At 40.6% G+C, this 19,991-nt stretch overlaps 2 protein-coding genes and 1 long non-coding RNA gene across 4 annotated transcripts in view; 2 read left to right on the top strand and 1 right to left on the bottom strand.

Moving 5' to 3' along the window:
- Positions 1–1,563: 1,563 nt before the first annotated feature.
- On the top strand, positions 1,564–19,942 carry LOC134070290 (dr1-associated corepressor homolog). Of its 2 annotated transcripts, XM_062526597.1 has the most exons (6): positions 1,564–1,582; positions 15,831–15,967; positions 18,037–18,317; positions 18,564–18,601; positions 19,086–19,281; positions 19,527–19,942. In XM_062526597.1, exons 3-6 carry the CDS (start codon positions 18,056–18,058, stop codon positions 19,646–19,648), a joined length of 618 nt encoding a protein of 205 aa, XP_062382581.1. In that variant the 5' UTR covers positions 1,564–1,582; positions 15,831–15,967; positions 18,037–18,055; the 3' UTR covers positions 19,649–19,942. The 2 variants fall into 2 exon arrangements, with proteins under 2 accessions (XP_062382581.1, XP_062382580.1); XM_062526596.1 differs by lacking the exon at positions 1,564–1,582 and having other exon boundaries at positions 14,782–15,967.
- Positions 10,193–12,889, bottom strand: LOC134070227 (uncharacterized). Its single transcript, XR_009936904.1, has 3 exons — positions 12,427–12,889; positions 11,500–11,572; positions 10,193–11,233 (listed from the first exon to the last, which is right to left on the bottom strand). It is a non-coding gene; the product is annotated as an uncharacterized LOC134070227 (long non-coding RNA).
- The window catches only part of si:ch211-152f22.4 (E3 SUMO-protein ligase ZBED1), a 119,207-nt gene continuing 112,925 nt past the window's right edge, over positions 13,710–19,991 (top strand). The window contains exon 1 of the mRNA XM_062526595.1: positions 13,710–14,050. Within this exon, the coding sequence (XP_062382579.1) occupies positions 14,041–14,050 (10 nt within the window). The 5' untranslated portion in view covers positions 13,710–14,040. The remainder of the gene's footprint in view (positions 14,051–19,991) is intronic.

The following is a 19,991-nucleotide window of genomic DNA, read 5'->3' as shown; positions in this document are numbered from 1 at the left end:
ACACAGGCAATAAGTTATGCTTGTATGTTACCTGGTTTTGGCCATCAGGAGTTTCAGAGTCTTCCAGCGTCATTCCTTATTTAATTTCTTGGATTGGGACGCCCTCTGGTGGCTGATTTTATACAATCTAAAAAGAAAGGAATCTGAGATTCATACTCGCCAGGCAAGCCATTACCCCCAATACACAGGGACACATTTTCTTGCTGGGCTTGCAGTTTTTCACAGTGCTTTGACACATTTCTCAGATCGGAACTGAACTTCTCAAAACTGTTCTCAGAACTGTGTTCAAGTCCCTTATCATCTTATCACATATGCACTTCATTAAAGCAGTGTCACGTCCGCTGCAGCTCAACCTCGTTGCTAGAAGTTAGCCTACTACAGGCACTATTTTCAGGTGCTGCATGATATCATTGTGCTGCTGTGCCCATGGCGCTCCTTGATTATTATTACGCTGGAATGAGAGTATAGTTCCATGTCAAATCAGCCTAGAAAATCACCATGTTTCCTTTTCCGTTGGTCTCATTACACTTTCTAACATGAGAGGACACAAGTATTAAATACTAAAATTACTGTGAATTTTAGTCACTTTTAAACGTGATGCTAGCAGGCGAGACGCTAACGGTCTAATCAGATTCAATCATGCTAGGCTGGAGCTAAAACTGGTATCGCCAGACTCAGAGAACGGCTGGGTGAACTGGACAAAGGTAAAAAATCAATTGTTTAACTCAAGGGGACGCGGAAAATGAGTGTCATTCCCTAAATGTTGGAATTTCCCTTTAACAATACAATAAAATATGTTGCAATCTAAAAAGTACTATTCATGTCATATCTATTCAATGGTGGAACATCCCTTTAAGCACTTGTTGTTCTGCAATGGAAATGTATGTGGGACACTGTCAGATTACACCGGGACCTTAAAAAGAGAAACATAGGCTACTGAAAAGATTTATTGTGATTTAGATGTCTCTGCTATTTATTGTGAATAAATCAGATGCACTCTAGACGAGACCAACATCTACCACCCATGTAACCGCCAGAGAGGCAGTCATTTAAGAATTCATTTGAAATGTAAAATGCTAAAGAATTTAGGTTGTTTTCTAAATCAATGTTGATGTTAGAATGTAATTCAATGTAGTTTTGCTTGATATGTAGTTTAAATAGGTGCATGTCACTTTAAGAACATTAGTTTGGCTGTGAACATGATTGAACATAGGATGGTGCACGGCATGAGAAGTGAGGAGTTCCACGGTCTGACCGTGTCGGTTGGCGTCAGTTGTATCAAGTCATGTGGTATATTTGTTGGATTAGATATTCAAGAAAACTAATTGGAAGTCAAGAGCTTTTGTAAGACACGCGTCAGCCATAGGACTCCGATTTAGATTTTGTTTAGGTTTCGTTTATTGGAAACGGACTTACAACCTGTGTCATCTCGTCTCTTTCTTCTTTAACCTGTATTACAGGAATATGCTGCTGATGTTTCTTTACTTGTTGTCCTTGCCTGGGACCTGTAACGTCTGTAGCAAAGAAATGGAACTGCTCTGACTGGTCTCACACGTCTGGGAGAGCATGTTGTGCAATACTGGTAAGAGTAAAGCGTGAGAGGTTTTAATTCCATAAGTATAGTGACTAATAATTGTTTTAGTTGTTCTTTGTTTCATTGTTCTCTTATTTTATTCACGCAGTGCCTGTCCCTAGGTGTGTTCAACAACACCTGAAACACGCCTGTTCTCTGAAACATTTGGTCATGTTTTGATATTGGTCTTGACAGCTTTTCTGTCTCAGTGAACCTTGCAGACAAAAGGCAGAGGAATGCATTCAGAGCACAGGATACAAACCATATTTTGTTTTATGTCATAGAAATGGCAACACCCAAGGCAAGCTGTACATTTCTGTGTGTGGCTTAGTTATAACAAAGAATTCCATCCAAGCCACAGAGTCTCTGAGATTGAGCAAAACCTGTTTTTTTTCCAGTTGTATAACCTTGCATGAAAATAACTTGTAATTTTGACTACTAGTGCAGTGCCCGTAGAAACAATGTTTTCCAAGAAACTTGTTGCCCAATGACGTTGATGCAGGTAGATCACGTTAGATTGGCGATGATGTAGAATCAGGCCTGTGCAGTTAGTAGAGCTTTTTACTCTCTTTGCAAAGTAAAATAAGTGAAGGGGAAAGGCTTTTGAGTTGCAGCTAATGGCAATATTAGACACATTACATACCCGTGCGTTTTTGCTGTTGTTGGGAAATGATAGCCTAAAGCTAACCGCATGACATGGCCATGCCAGTGCTATGAACTCGGAAGCAAACGTACCATAGGCGCAGTGATATCATACGCAGCATCTGAAAATAGTCCCCATAGACAACAAGCAGTAGTAGTGCCAGTAGTTTGCAAGTTGCCTTGATTATTACGCCAGATGAGAGTGTAGTTCCATGTCAAATCAGCCTAGAGAAATGCCAGGTTTCATTTTCAGTTGGTCTTATTGCACTTTCTAACTGGAAAGGAGACACGTTTTAAATGGTAAAATTACCAGAAATCTTAGTCACTTTTAAACATGAAGCTAGCAGGCGAGAAGCTAATGGTTTAATCCGATTCAATGATCTATGCTAGGCTGAAGCTAAAAGTTGTATCGCCAGACTCACAGAATGGCTGGATGAACGGGAACAAGGTAAAAATTGATTGTTTTGCTCGAGGGGAGGTGGAAAATTAGCGTATTTCCAAAAATGGCGGAATATCCCTTTAATGTTGACTTACTCACTGATTCAAAAATACTATTCAGATCACGGAATGGGTGTTGAGAAGTGAAACCATGTGAGTAGCCATTGTTATCTGAAACAACTGTCACATTTCACATCTCTTTTCCCTTCCCCACTACATTTTTGGGGAACAGACATCATATATTGAGAGCCACGTTATTCTATGAGGGTATAATTGGTGCAAAAGTCACGAGCACATTTAACTGGAGATTTCGCATTCGTACACTAAAGTCACACATGTGTAACCGTACATTTGAAGTTGTACATATTTTTTTCATACCTTGTTAACACAAAATAGGGCTACGGGTTCAAGAATCCGTTTTACAAGATCACAAAACCGTTTTACAGATACACGAATTCTCACCTGTGCATCACAAGTTACTGGCCTCATCCCCTCGAGACTTTTGCCCCACTTACACTGCAACGATTGGGGCAAAACACATTCGCACATCCGTGTTTCATAATCTGAGAACATGCACAACATTCGTGCACTTGCAAACCGTAAATTTGAAGTTGTACATATTTTTTTCATACGTTGTTAACACAACAGAGGGCTACAGGTGCACAAGTCCGTTTTGCAGGTTTACAGATCCGTTCTACAGATACACGAATCCTATCCTGTGCATCACAGATCCTGGCCTCATCCCCTCGACACTTTTGCCCCATATACACTGCAATGTTTGGGGCAAAACACATTCGCACACCTGTGTTTCATAATCTGAGAACATTCACAACATTTGTGCATTTGTAAACCCAAACGTGAACTAATGCAACATAAGTTGTGCATCTGTGATATATTTTCTCATTCATAAAACTTGCACGGCTACAAGTCAATCCATACAAGTGCTTGAGTCTACATCTGCGAGTTTCCGTTGCTGTTTTCCGGGGACGAATACTTTTGCACCAATTATACCACCTAGCGATGTGCAAAACAGATTTGTACTTGTGCACACAGAGAACATCGAACATCGAAAACAAAACAAGGCGGCCGGATCTGGATCTGGATCTGGATCGCGCCCACTCCCTGCTCATATAGCCTATAACCTCCGCTTGTTTCCTCATCAATATAAAGGACAAGGACGCACAATTTGTAGATTTTCTTTTCACAGAGTGAGAAAACATTTCGTAGTGATTATTTGCACCCGGGTGTAGCCTAAATAGTGGAATGGAGGCATTTTCTTATTTGCACCCAAACCTGTAGCCTAATGCGTGCAGAAACAGATGGGATGGCCTACCTAAATCTAACAAGTTAGGATTTGTAAAAACAATCTTTTTGATGGAAACGTGGTGCTAAATTCCCATAAACTTGTTCAGTGAACGGGTAAAACCGTCCGTTTGTAAGCAAAATCAAGAATAACGAGTTTGTTTACCGTCACCTAGCAACCAGAAGATAGACAAATATTAGTAGGCCTAGTCCATGAGAATTTTCTAGCAATCGTATAGGGTAACGGGCAAATACATATAGCGGTACTTTGAGATTGGCAGTTCGAATCCCATCCATAGTTTTCCCACTTCTTTTTTTTTTTGCATGCCAAAATAAAATATTGTGAAAGTATGTGCGAACGACTCTCTTTTCTTTGATGACGTTACCTCGCGGCAAATAAGAGTTTGTGCTTAATGAACCTGTCAAAATGGTCTAGTTTTATTTTAGTTATAGAAAGGCTACCGTTGTGAGTAGAACGCTATAGTCAACTCCTCTACAGAAAACAACTCTATTTAGGCATGCAAAAAAAGAAGAAGTGGGATAACTTTGGATAAGATTCGAACTGCCAATCTGAAAGTATAAGAGTTATGCATTTACCCGCTACCCTACACGAATTCTAATAAAGCACGATGAACTACTAATATTTGTCCATCTTCTGGTTGCTAGGTGACGGTAAACAAACTCGTAATTCTTGATTTTGCTTACAAACGGACGGTTTTACCCGTTCACTGAACAAGTTTATGGGAATTTAGCACCACGTTTCCATCAAAAAGATAGTTTTTACACATCCTAACTTGTTAGATTTAGGTAGGCCATCCCATCTGTTTCTGCACGCATTAGGCTACAGGTTTGGGTGCAAATAAGAAAATGCCTCCATTCCACTATTTAGGCTACACCCGGGTGCAAATAATCACTACGAAATGTTTTCTCACTCTGTGAAAAGAAAATCTACAAATTGTGCGTCCTTGTCCTTTATATTGATGAGGAAACAAGCGGAGGTTATAGGCTATATGAGCAGGGATGTGTGGGCGCGATCCAGATCCAGATCCAGATCCGGCCGCCTTGTTTTGTTTTCGATGTTCGATGTTCTCTGTGTGCACAAGTACAAATCTGTTTTGCACATCGCTAGGTGGTATAATTGGTGCAAAAGTATTCGTCCCCGGAAAACAGCAACGGAAACTGGCAGATGTAGACTCAAGCACTTGTATGGATTGACTTGTAGCCGTGCAAGTTTTATGAATGAGAAAATATATCACAGATGCACAACTTATGTTGCATTAGTTCACGTTTGGGTTTACAAATGCACAAATGTTGTGAATGTTCTCAGATTATGAAACACAGGTGTGCGAATGTGTTTTGCCCCAAACATTGCAGTGTATATGGGGCAAAAGTGTCGAGGGGATGAGGCCAGGATCTGTGATGCACAGGATAGTATTCGTGTATCTGTAGAACGGATCTGTAAACCTGCAAAACGGACTTGTGCACCTGTAGCCCTCTGTTGTGTTAACAACGTATGAAAAAAATATGTACAACTTCAAATTTACGGTTTGCAAGTGCACGAATGTTGTGCATGTTCTCAGATTATGAAACACGGATGTGCGAATGTGTTTTGCCCCAATCGTTGCAGTGTAAGTGGGGCAAAAGTCTCGAGGGGATGAGGCCAGTAACTTGTGATGCACAGGTGAGAATTTGTGTATCTGTAAAACGGTTTTGTGATCTTGTAAAACGGATTCGTGAACCCGTAGCCCTATTTTGTGTTAACAAGGTATGAAAAAAATATGTACAACTTCAAATGTACGGTTACACATGTGTGACTTTAGTGTACGAATGCGAAATCTCCAGTTAAATGTGCTCGTGACTTTTGCACCAATTATACCCTCATATTATTCAACTCTTTGAGTGTTGTTAAACTTGAATCTCATTCCCAAGTGGAGCGTTGTGTGCTTGATACATGACATGTTGTCAATTTTTGTCATCATATATACCCTCTGTATTTGATGGTTGTGCATGAAATAGCAAAACAGCTTAAGCTGAAAACAGCTAAGATGTTTGACTGGAAGTTATGCCATTGTAATTTTGGTCTTTGCATTTCAGGTGAACATACTTGCTATTTTGGGAGGAAAAACCACCAAAGATGCTGTTAAGAAGATGCCGGGCCGGGCTTTGAGGAGGTCCCTGGCGCTCCAAATTAATTAGACTGGTGCAGCAGGAAAGGTGGCTTTTAAAGGAATACGCCACCCAAAAATGAAATTAAGCTAGTCTCGGTCACCCCCAGAGTTAGAACAGTGAAAAAAACCCGGTTAAAATCCGTCCGGGCATTCTCCTGCTATGGGAGCAGCGATTTTAGCTTTAGCTTAGCACAGTTGCTGTAGATGAAGGGTGTCAGTGAGCACGTCCTCCAAAAAAGTGACTGAGACGTCTACATTTTTTTCTAAATATATCTTGGGAGCCGTGTGTTCAAAACGAGTACAAATCATAATGCAAAATCGAACGAGACTATTACCTGGGCAGATCTTTACTTGGAACTATATTCAGCCTCATCGCCGACGAAGCACCGCTAGCTAGGCGCAAAGTTCTCACGTAGCAGTCTTGTAAACTCCCAACTTCTAGATTCGACTGGAACTTCACGGATGGGATTCAAGTGGTGCTACGTGAGAACTTTGCGCCTAGTGAGCGGTGCTTCGTCGGTGATGAGGCTGAATATAGTTCCAAGTAAAGATCTGCCCAGGTAATAGTCTCGTTTATCATCAAGTAATCATAGTACTATGAACAGACCATTCATAACGTTGTGAACAAATGCTTTACCGATGATAAATTATGCATGAACAATTAATTACTAATGATGAACAAACCATTAACTAATAGGTAACAAATGCTTAATAAATTATGAACTGTGTGTCATAAAATTACTAAAGCAGTTATGAATATTGAATTCTCAACAGTACTTCTGTTGGTATGTTTTTTCTCCAGTCATTCAAGTATCTGGGCTTGCGTGCACAATATTATCTCTTAGAAGTATCTGGGGTCGCGTGCACATTACCTCTTAAAAGTATGGGCTTGCGTGCATGTTATCTCTTAAAAGTATCTGGGCTCGCGTGCATGTTATCTCTTAAAAGTATCTGGGCTTGTGTGCGGCCTCTACATGACAAAAGTACACACCGTAACGATGAGTATTAAAGAAGGAAATAAGACAACCATAAACAAACCTTGAGACAGCAAACTAGGCCAAGAAATAATGGATTCTCACATTATGTGTCAAGTTAAAAACATCTGCAAATAAAGCAAGCTAAAATACATTATATTCAGCATAGCAGTGTCCACATACATTTAATGTTCTTGTTTTCCCTGTGTCATGTTACATTAAGATTATTAATACAGCAACATATGAAGTCTAATGCTACTCGTAGAATAATTCCTCACACAGACAAATCTTCTCTTTACTACGACGGAGTATTAGGGCCACACATGAAGAAAAAAAATATTTTTGCCATGACGAGATTAAACTCGACATGTCGACTTTAATGTCAACATATCGACATTAAACTCGAAATGTCGAGAATAAAGTTGAAATGTAATTTCGACATTAATCTCGACGTGTCGACTTTAAAGTCGACATGTTGACATTAAACTCAACATTTCGAGAATAAATTTGAAATATCATGTCGACTTTTATCTCGACGTGTCGACTTTAAAGTCAACATTCTGACATTAAACTCGAATTTACAGTTTAAACATACAGTTTAGGCTATAGGCCTGCACTTCCCATAAATTCAGTATTTGACAGTCATGAATGATAAAGTGTTGGGCTATTTTGATGGATTGCTGCTACGTGGAATGTCTATTGCAGTCATAAGCGCGTAGGCTATATCGCGGTTATGGAAGTAGCCTACCATGCACTATGCCATTTATATAGCTAGAATACTACATGTTTCCAAAGATAATGTTTCTATTGTACAAAACGATATTTCTCTCTGTTTTTACGTGGGTAAAGCCACCGCACATCCAAATTACAAGCCTACCCTTCGTGACCCACGGCCGCCAGTCTTCTAGGTTAGGCTATCACAAAAGTAGCCTATAGCCCCTACCAGTGATGCGCGGGCTGATCCAAATCGAGCGGGCGACCGCGGTCACCCGCGGTTATGGGTCAAGAAAAAATATTTTTAATGATATGCGGGTCATGTTTGGTCGGGTCGGCAAAAAAAATAAATTGTCATTTATATCGTACATAATTGTCTTTAGAAGAAAAAGACATAAGTTGCAGCATTCCCACTGAAACGCGATTCTATCCCCCACATTTTGTCACGAACATGTAGAAATGCACTTGTTGTTTCTGCGTAGACAGACCCTCGGCTACACTTGACATGCAGTTGTGTTCTGTTCTCAGAGCATATGCTTTCTCTGTCTATGATCTGCAGCTTTTATCTCGAACTGCTGGCCTCTACAGAAAGTGGCAGAATCGTCTACTGAGCAGCGAAGTTGCCGATGCAATGCGTGTTTCTCAAGTCTGATAATTTCTAGCAAGATCGAATGGTATTATGGAAAGAAAAATAAACTAAAAGTTTCCCAAATCAGGAAATATTTCTTAATTTAATGTCATCAAGGCATATAGCCTACAATTGGTATGAGCATGCAATATGTGCGTCCTTGCGCAACTTATAGGCCTAGTGGCTCGTTGGAAAGCCCCACGTCTGCTCTTCCCCACGTCGTGCAATAAAGGTTTCATCTCGCTGCAATTTATAATCGCGGAGCAATGGACTTTTGGTCCATTGATGAAGACGTTAATAAAGAGTTTCTTAATAATATTCTATGCCTGCATTTCATGCTTGGGAGAGCTTCAAGGCATTCATGTGAGGAACGGCTGAAACAGAATTTGTATAGGAAAATCCTAGGCTAATTATGTTCAATGTTGAGTCAAACAGCCACATTTTTGGATGAATGCTGACACGGAACAAAAAAAAGGTAGACTAAATGCATGTTTCCCAAATTCTGAGCAATTATAGGCTATATATAATTAGGCAATATAGGCTATATTATTGTTTTACATGCATATGAGATACCAATTTTGCATAGCTCAATGACGCTACGACTAAGTTAGACTAGGCTACTTTTTACAATAAGCGGGTCGGGAAGCGGGTCGGGTCCTGTATTTCAATATTTTTTTTTTGCGGTCCGAGTTGCGGTCGGGTTAGTTGTAAACGGCGGGGCGGGGCGGGGCGTTCAGACACGTACCCGCGCATCACTGGCCCCTACCTGATAGCCCCAATTAATTAACACCTGTCTAAAACTGCTGAATGTCTCACCTGCATAAAATATAGTAGTAACAGATATGAGTGAATTTACTTAGAATGGTTTATTGCCTGGTCGGGACGACAGTTTAATTCGTCCCACCATAGACATTCAGAATAGCCTAAGCCTGTTTTGCATTACAAACAAACGTAATCATGTGAAAGTCTGTTATTGGGGAGGACACTTCGCTTGTCTACTCAAAAAGCATGAAGTCGAACCTGTAGATGAAACACATTATTTAAACTAGATGCACCGCATAGCGGTACACAATATGACCGCCGCTCAGTTCTGCACATTCTCTCCAAAACGAATTACGCTCGTCAACTTTCCTGTATGGCTGGGATTATACTTGCTGTTAGACCAACCGTAAGCGTATGCACCCGTGTGCGACCTGCTGTGTCCGGTGTACAGACTTGCTGCAGCATTACACACCCTACTGGAGGTCTTCACTAGGGGGAGACTATAGTAACATGGATGTGGCCATGTGCCATTGTTTACTCTCATGATTGCCCCCAGCTTCGATGTCGATAATGCATCTTGCAGTCACCTTTTTTTGTAGTGATCGCCCCCTACTTTCTTATCAGTATTGCATCTCACGGACGCGTCATGTTCGCTTGCGACGACGTGCACGACCGACGCACCAAACGACCGCAAAATACGCGAGGCAGCCATGATACGAACACGAACGCGTTGTCTGCAGCAAGTCTAAACCTGCCTATCTCCGATTTGTGCAATATACTGTATATATCTCCTACTCTTGCAGCTCATGTGTATATGAGTGTGTGCATGTGTGAGTTTGCTTGTATAAAGATGTGTGTGTGTCTGTCTGTGTGTGTAAATGTGCATGTGTGCGCATGTGTGTGTGTGTGGAATCCGTGGAAGTGTGTTTATCTGTGTGTGTGAATCTGTTGATGTGTGTGTGCGAACTTAGTTACTTTTTAAACTGAGCCCCCTGCCGGCTCAACATAAAAATCACAACCTGCAAAAAGTAATTTCAGGGAGGTATCTAAAAAATACTTTAACCTACTGAGATACTGAAATACAGATGAATAGCCTATGTTTGTTCAATAATGTCTAGTCAGTATACCAAATAAGAGAGGCCTATAGATAGAAACTGTGGTAATAAAATATGAAGATTTTGGTAGTTTGGGCTTTTCGTGTATCCTTCTACTGTAGCCATTTAGCCATCTACTATAGGCCTGAATTATATGCCAATGAAATTACACTTGTTAAACTCACCTCAATAAATATTTTGCAATCATTTAATCCACCATGGGCAATGCTAAAGTTATCGTTACAAACCAGCGGCAGAGTTGGCGGTCCAACGGCGGTAACCACCAGTGGCCCGCTGGAGTTTTGCTCATCAGTTCTCTGGCTGTCCACCGGCGGCTCAGAAGCGGCTCCAGATAAAGGGCCACCCTTTTGCCGCTTACTACCCACCAGCTTCTAATTGGCCTTATTTATGGCCATAATAATGAAAATGATGCACTAAAATAGCAATAATACATTATAACACTTTCCATTTGCCCTCAATCAGAACAATTTACAATTATTTGTTACCAAATTTACTAAGGTGAAGACAGTGCCTGCTGATGAGAAACCTATAAATGTATTCTGTAATTTAATAATCCAATATAAAAACATTTATCCTCAGCAACTATCACACAGACTCACCACACATAGTATTAGGTTCAATACATTTTGTTTATTTATTTATTTTACTTGCTTTTGTTTATTTATTTCATTTACATGCTTTATTTATTGTACATGCTTTTAATTTATTAAAATTATTTTTAATAATGATATAAATATGCAACACACTCTTCAGATGTAAGGAAAGTAAAGATGCAAAGAAGTTGTGACAGACATTCATGGCTTGTTTCTCCCTTGATATTGGTGCCAGATTAATGAAAATGCAGTTCTACCTTGCTGGGGTGTTACTGGCAGCGTTGTGAGCGAATTTGACAGAGGTGTAGGTCTGACTGGTAAACTCTGTTGAACAGATTAGAAATGAAAAGGCGTATAGTGAGATGATTACTGCAATGGCAGGGTTCATACAAAAAAATTGAGCTGAATTTACTACCTTTTCACTACCATCAACATGTGTTCTACTACAAAAGCAAAAGGTGAAGAGTAATGTAATGCAATACCTTTCCAAAACACAATAACACATTTAAGAACAACAGGGATTTAACAATGGACAAAGCTACTGGCATTTGAACAGGGGTGTGTAGGCTGTCAATAGGCACTGTATTTACCGGCATGGCTGGAGTTGATGAAGCTTGCAGGGTGGTGGTGCTGGCAAAGGTGTAGTGGTCTGACTGGCAAACTCTGTTGAACAGATTGGATATGAAAAGACGTGTTTAGTGAGATGATTACTGCAATGGTATGACACCTGGCACGCTAACTAGCGCCTAAAGTACAAACACTTCTAAAGGATATTTCCACTTAATTTTCAGACAAACCAAGCAAGGGACCACATGTACAGACTCTACAAATACTAACCATTATATCCATTTTTTATTTAAATGACTTGAAAGAGATCGTCAGGTATAAATGCACCATACAGTAGTAGCCAGTTCATTTATTCAGATGCTGTTACATGCTAACTAGCGCCTAGAGTACAAACACTTCTAAAGGATATTTCTACTTAATTCTCAGACAAACCAGGCTAGGGACCACATGTACAGACTCTATCAATACTAACCATGATGTCAGTTTTTAATTCAAATAACTTGAGAGATCGTCAGGTATAAATGCACCATGCTAGTGGCCAGTTCATTCATTCACATGCTGTTGCATGCTAACTAGCGCCTAGAGTACAAACACTACTAAAGGATATTTCCACTTAATTTTCAGACAAACCAAGCTAGGGACCACATGTACAGACTCCTATAAATACTAACCATGAGGTCCGTTTTTTATTTAAATTACTTGAAAGAGATCGTCAGGTATAAATGCACCATGCCAGTTCATTAATTCAGATGCTGTTACATGCTAACTAGCGCCTAAAGTAAACACTTCTAAAGGATATTTCCACTTAATTTTCGGGCAAACCAAGCTAGGGACCAAATGTACAGACTCTATAAATACATTTTGGAGACAGGTGTTGGCTAGAATTACGCTTTACATACAGTTTTTAAAATGAAAATAGTAGAGATATAGAGAAGAGATGTTTTACTTACCTAGTCCTAAGCCTGCTACTGGTGGTTTGAGTACTGACAGGCTATTCGCATCTGCTTGGATGAGTTTGCTTGATTTACGTTTCTAAACGTAAAGACATTCACCAACTTCTTTATCAGTCTGACGGTTACACAGTTACGTGCAAGAACAACAAGTCACGTAAGAGATGAAATTGTTTAGCTTACTGCAACATGAGAAATCAAGTAGTGTGAAACCATGTGTGAAACTAGCGACAGTAAAGAAAATTCCAATATGGCCGCCATTCGGAACTGAGAAATCACAACTCCATCTTCTTCGTTTGTCTTCTTCTCTCTGATCTGATCTATCATTCACTGAGCAGCGCCAGCGCCACACACCAGTGGCAGCAGGCTGCAGTGTTTGAACGTTGTTGCATTAGTTCTGCTTTTGACGTTCTCATATAAAATCGTAATAAATACATAATTGTTTTATTTGGTAAGCACAGGGTAGCCACGGGGGTAGCCAGTGACACAGCTACATGGGGCACGGGCCATTCTAGGCTTCGGTGTAGAGCAGCCACGTTGAGGGACCATTCACTAAATGCACACATAAATACATTTATTATAGCCCCCCATGGATGAAATTCCACAAAACTTGGCATACTCCCAGAGGGTGTCAGGTTAATCATACACATGAAATTTGGTGCAGTTCATAGCATCTCATCTGAAGATAGGGGCAATTAAAGCAATATTACATTACATTTTCAATTTTTACCATGGGGGTGCAATTCACAAATGACTGTTATAAGCTAAGTTGATCCGAGCTCTTGAGACCAACATACCATAAAAAATTTGTCATCCTCGGTGCCATGGTTCAGGTAGTTATATAGGAAAAACTGCAATTTTTGGGCTTCGGGCGGGGCCAGCGCGGGGGGGGAGTGACCCCCGGGGACGAAACGAAATTTTTCCGTAAAAGTCTACTGGGGCTACATGCCCACCAAGTTTCATGTGCCCCGGTGTTACGGTGTCCCGGGAATCGTTGACCAAAAATTCAGAACCGATGACGGAAAAAAAAAAAAAAAAACTTTGACAACAACTATATGACCGCTTCGCTAGCTATGCTAGCGGCGGTCATAATAAAGTAACGGTAAAAACAACGTTGTATCTAAGACAGCGGCAATATAAGTAAGGGATAACGGCCGACGAGGTGACCGGTTCGATGGAAATAATGGCTTGGTGGAGGTCTAGAACTCCGGCGACGTGCGAAGCACGGAGACGGAGTTACCTCCGCCGTGCCATTATTTCCATCGAACCGGTCGACCTCGAAGGCCGTTATCCCGCTTATCTCCCGTTTGTATTCATAACCTGTATATTTAGAACATAGTTTTATTCCACCGTTGCGTCCGTAAACATCGCTAAAACTGTCTTGACTGTGGGACTACTTTCCGCCACATATCAACTTTCTACTTGCAGGACAAAACTGCCGTTACTAGTTCTAAATGGATGGTTGCTATGGCCAAAAGCCAGTCGTTAGTTCTAAATGGCTGGTTGCTACGGCCAAAAGCCAGTCGTTAGTTCTATCTCTCCCGTTGTCAAGCGGGCATATCCCAGGATTCTGATTAACTTTAACTTTGAAAGATCGCTACTTTTATAGCCTACATGGCATCCAACTAGCTACAATCCACCTCCGTCATATGCTACAATGTTACTACGGTTCTGCACGTCTGTATTTCAGCTTGGATGCAACGTGACAGTTCATTTAAACTTCGCAACGAGTTTGGCGAATTAATCTTCAAGTGTGATACGGGAACTACTTCAAAGGTAGCAGGTTATACGAAGTTAATGGCCACCCCATCAGCCAATCAGAGAAGAGAATTCCATTGTTGAGGGAGACAAACGAAAGTGATAGTAGCAGTGGTATAGCCTAAGCGGGATAATCAACTCCGCGCCGTGCGTTTATAGGAAAATAATGCACTTATCAAAGTGTTAGGTCCTTATTACCACTCCGTGATAAAATAAATCTCTAAAAGGAAATTATTTGTCTGGGCAATGGAAATATGTTCTATGTTTTGTCCTTTTGTAGGCCTACATAGTTTGAACTGTAGGCTATGTTTAAACTGTAATTTCGAGTTTAATCTCGACATATCGAGATTAAAGTCGACATGATATTTCAACTTCATTCTCAAAATGTTGAGATTAATGTCAGCATGTCGACTTTAAAGTCGACACATCGAGATTAATGTCGACGTGACATTTCAACTTTATTCTCGAAATTTCTAGTTTAATGTCGACATGTTGACATTAAAGTCGACATGTCGAGTTTAATCTCGTCATGGCAAAATATATTTTTTCTTCATGTGTGGCCCTAATACGTCGTACTTTACAGTGGAGAAGTGAATAGTAAAAAAATAATTATTCCCAATCACAAAGCAATGATGTTTGGAATTGTTTCCTGTTAGCATTATTTGCAATAACTGAATGGCCATCCAGTTTTTGGTGCTTTATTTAGTGTTGACACATCTTATGGGTAAGAAGGCACATTTGACAACAGATGGCACTGGCATGAAAGCTATACAGGCTACAATGACAAGCAATGGTGCACTGATTCACAATCAAGAAAAACTGTAACAAATGCCATCCCATCATTGCCTCAGTATAGGCCTATGAATACACACATGCCCAAGTTTCTTTCCCTTTACCAACTAACAAACAAACAAACAAACAACAACAACAACAACAACAACAACAGCAACAACAACAATACAAGTCATTTCTTTCTTTTGAACCTCCCCCCAGCTATTTCAAATGTGTGTTTTTGGTCTCAGTCCAACTACTGTACATGTAATGGTTGTTGTATTTTTTTCTTGTGTGCTGTAAAATCCTGATTTCAATATTGCTTACATATTTACCATAGACAGTATATAGAATATGATATTTATTGTGTTTATTTATATCAATTTGTCTCTTGCAGATTACTTTCACTGTTCATAAATATACATGGAAGCTTATGAAAGACATAAAAGCTTAGGTGAAGAAGACCATCAGTGTGTACATGATATATCCAAAACTGTCATATTATGACAAAAGTGTTTACATTGTGTGGCAAATGCTTGACATGTGTTGATAAGGTTTTAAATGTAATGCTTCATTTTACAGGAGATATGAGGCATTTTGTGTGAGCAATATGTGTGTAAAGACACAGGGCTTAACAAATGTGTGTAAGCAGGTGTTAAGAAAATAAATAAATAACAAAAAAATAACTTCACAGGAAGGGCTGTTGGCTAGTTTACATATGTGATGAAAGCACACAGACATGTCCCAACATGTACAATAGTAGTTCTTTTTTTCTAGAACCAACCATTATTTTCACTCCTTCCTGTGTCTCTCTGAAATATGACATACCCCTGTGGCATGCAAAGATATGTTACGAATTCTATACTTAAAAACAGGTATGCTGACTAACCTGTGACACAACATTTTAAAGAAAGGAAGGACAGACGGGGTGTGGAAAGGTCTGTGTCTGTAAAAGCCACGCCATGGATAGCTGAAAGGAATCTTATTCTACTGCAGAAAAGACTACATTACGGTAGGTTTATCATCAATCATCATCAACCGTTTTTTATTCAGGGAAAATTGACTGAGCATCAAGCTCTTTTACAGCAATATTTATATTACGATATGTTGATTTTGACACATTTCCAATGCTATCAAACTGAAAATTGTGGATTGTTCTGTTAAGAGAACTTGAGTTGATCTGTTAAGTTGACTATTTACCCATAACAACTGAGAACCAGTGGTGGAATGTAACAGCAGTAGTTAGGCTACCAAGTTGCTTCTTCTTTATTTGTCACATGCAGAGACTTACAACAAGCAGTGAAATGAACTCGAACTGTGCTATCACCCACCAATGATATACGTAATAATAAGTTATGGAAAAGTTTAACATAAATAAATAAGAAGCTGAAGATTGAAGGTAAAAGATACCCCCTGACTATCCATACCCATAAATATAATAAAACCTTTACTATTAACAGTGCACATTGAGAGTAGATCCAGGGCTTAAAGTGTGTTTAGGACAATGTCATGTTTTGATTCAGGAGCCGAACAGCTTGTTGATAGAACTCCTCCTGAGTCTCTCTGTGTTAGACATGATTGCTTGCCTGATTTCAGCAGCTGCAGTGTAGGCTGCTGCCAGGGTGGGAGGTGTCTTGGTAAATCTTGATAGCCCTACTTCAATATCTCGTTCAGGGATGGGAGAGCTGGACTGCAGCACCGCTCCGCAGCACGGGGAGCGTACCTATGTTCCCCAGGTCCTATGTTCCCCACTTTGTATGGGACCAGGGAACATAGGACCCTTTTTTCCTTACATTTTAGAAAGGGTCCTATATGTTCCCTGCTTTTCCCAAAAAGGGTCCTATGTCCCCAGGTATGTATTGCAACCGGGGAACATAGTACCCTTTTGGGAAAAAACGGGGAACATAGGACCCGGGGAACATAGGGATGACCCCGCACACGGATCACGGTCTTTCTGTCCTTCTCACAGCTGTCGCCATACCACTCTGCCATACTCTGCGTCAGGATACTCTCCACATGTGAAAAGTAGTAGTTTTCACACGTAGTAAAAAGATCATAAAATGGCTGGGGAGGCTCCAAACTCCCTCAGCTGCTTTGGGTGGTACAGGGACTGATTAGCCTTCTTGGCTGTAGTCTGGGTGTGAGTAGACCAAGTAAGGTCTTCAGAAATGGTGACGCAATTGGCTCGGAGGGAATTGGTTAAAGGGAATGACTCTTTGGTTGAAAGGATGTTACGCCCAAAGCACACCCATGCTTGATTACAGTAAGAAACAGAAGAACAACCCTTTTGAGCAATGTGTCCGACATTTGATAATAACAAACCCACTCCGAATGTGAACTGGACACACCCCTACATTTAAGCTTTTCAGCACTGTGTGTTTCTGATCGCCACGATAGAGCCCTACAAGTCTGATTTAGCACTGCAATAACTTTACCATACACACAATTTAATCTAAAGACAATGGCTATATTTAATTATCCAGAATCTCTGCTTTTTTCCCTCAGCCGACGGCCTAAATGAATGCTATAGTTTTGCCATGCTCAATTTTTAACTATTTGCTTTGCTTGTGAATGACGTTATAGCCCACTTGATCAATGTGCTTGTTTAATGATGCCGGGAAAGGTCTCATCTCGTAAACTCTGTAGCTGGCTACCTTCCAATGATGTTGTCTGAGACGTTCTATAGAACATCTACGCCCGTGCTGATACTACATATCAGGCATTTGGACTCAAGTCACATGACTTGGACTACTGTCAGACTCGACTTGATAAAATTCGGCATGACTTGCGACTCAACTTGGACTTAGAAACTGAAGTAGTTTGGATTAATCATGCTAAAGCACACTGAAACTACACTGATGCCTGTGCCAAAGGGAACATTATAATAAAATAGAAATAAATTGAACTTTAAAGTCTATGTTGGTTTGGCTCTTCATTGACTCACTCACCTGCCAAAATTGTTTTTAAGAACTGTTACTGTAATAGCAAAAATGGATGTATGGTGCAACTATATCATGAAGTACCACTGAATATGAATGAGAAAAACAAAGAGTTTAAGGTATGTCTTTCTTACTCATACAGTATTAGCATATTGACAGCAATGGCGGCTCTGGACAACATGAACGAACTGCATCAGGATCTCCCTGAAGCAGCAGAGGCACCAGCAGCTCCAGAGGCACCAGCAGAGGCTCCAGAGGAAGAAGAGACGTCAGAGGAGGTAGAGGAGTCAGAGGCAGGCGTCAGAATTATCAGATGTGAAAGGGGTGGCAGAGGAGGAAGAGGTGGCAGAGGTGGGAGAGGTGGCAGAGGCGGAAGAGGTGGCAGAGGGGGAAGAGGTGGAAGAGGTGGCAGAGGTGGCAAGGGTGAGTAACTGCATTGTGTTGTCTGATTGAATCTAATCTAGATTATATGATATTGAAAGTGACTAGAAAAGTGGTGTTTACATTTTTTTGGTATATTTTGGGGGGATCGGTGGGATGGACACGAGTGGGAGAGAGAGATGAGAGATTGTTGGGAGGTGTCTGTGTGTGTGTGTGTGGGGGGGGGGGGGGATGCTTTTTGTTTTCCTTGTCAGAATTAATTAATTAAAATAACCCCCAAACTTCTAGTGGTGCCAGAGGATCCAGAGGCGCCAGTGGAAACAGAGGTGAGTAGATAATGATACAACACTGAAAATGACTTGAAAAATGGCGTTTACATTTATCGGGGATCAGAGGGATGGACAGGGCAGGGGAGATGAAGGCGAGGGGGAGAAAGAGATGGGTGGGGGATGAGGGATGACTGACTGTGGATCTTAATGGAACTCAGGTCTTTATGGGAACTTTGACCCGTGTGTAGTCAAGATGCTGCAGCTTAAGTCATCCAAACTTTTTTTAAAGATGAATTATTCAAATATGATATCATGACATCATGAATATGCGACCAGATAATTCGCTTTTAAGTATGCTATCTTTTGATGTTTAGCTAATGTTGTGGCTGACCATGTTCCATATATACACAAAGTTGATGAGAATAATCCTGAAAACTACCCTTTTATTTAAAATGATCTGGCAAACTGACTCTCTCTCTCTCTCTCTCTCTCTCTCTCTCTCTCTCTCTCTCTCTCTCTCTCTCTCTCTCTCTCACATCAGACTTACAGTGTCGGCGATCTAGTGCCAGTTCCAATGAATGGCTGGTTGGAAGCAAGGGAACGTGCTTTGTCCATTTTCTCTATCAAGTTGGCAAAACTGGTGTTTGGAAAGAAAGTCCTTGCTGTGTCCTGCCTGCCTGATGACAATATTGAAGGAAGAACACCTCTGGATGAAGACAAATTGCAAGCTATAATACGTACGTAGTCTAACTGAGTTTCATGTTAGCTACTTAGCTTCTGTGAGTCTTTATAACAGCAGGATCACATAGGGAAACATCATACAAATAATACAAATTCCATACTGCTAATTGTTATATAGCTTCTCAAAATATTATTGGTTCATTAAAGCATTTCCCATATAGTTTGATGCTTTCTAAACAGAAGGAAATGTTATACAGTGAAGAAGTTGTGTGGCCTAATCTCGTATCTCCTCTGTTAACAGGCGAAGTTTGTCGGCAGTTTGAGGATGCAACAGAGAGTGACGTCAGAGCGGCGATCAAAGTCAAGTGTCATAATGAGCATTACAGAGGAAGGGGAGGAGCCAGAGCCAATAAAGCAAACTGAGGCTGTGGGGGGGGGGGGGCATTAGCCTCGGCCAGTTAGCTTCCACCATCTTTAAAAATGGTGTCCAACATGTGCTCGCTTCGGCCCACCTTTGCCCAATCAAGCTATTTAGGTACCACATCATTGGTGGACACAAATGTATGTTGTCTATATGGATTGGTGGATGAGTTGAGAATGTCCTGCTGGGAGGATCAGCAATCAAACATAATTTGATAGGTGTATTGACATTCTTTAAATTCAGCATTATTATGCATCATTTTTCAACTGTAATAAAAAACACTCCAATGAACTCAATCAAGTATGTCTCTTCTTTAGCAATGGTGTTAAAGGTCCACTGTGTATC

Source organism: Sardina pilchardus, chromosome 22, assembly GCF_963854185.1.
Source record: "Sardina pilchardus chromosome 22, fSarPil1.1, whole genome shotgun sequence".
In the NCBI taxonomy this organism is placed as follows: Eukaryota; Metazoa; Chordata; class Actinopteri; order Clupeiformes; family Clupeidae; genus Sardina; species Sardina pilchardus.
Note: the sequence above shows the minus strand (reverse complement) of the source record. Positions and strands in the feature narration are given on the sequence as shown.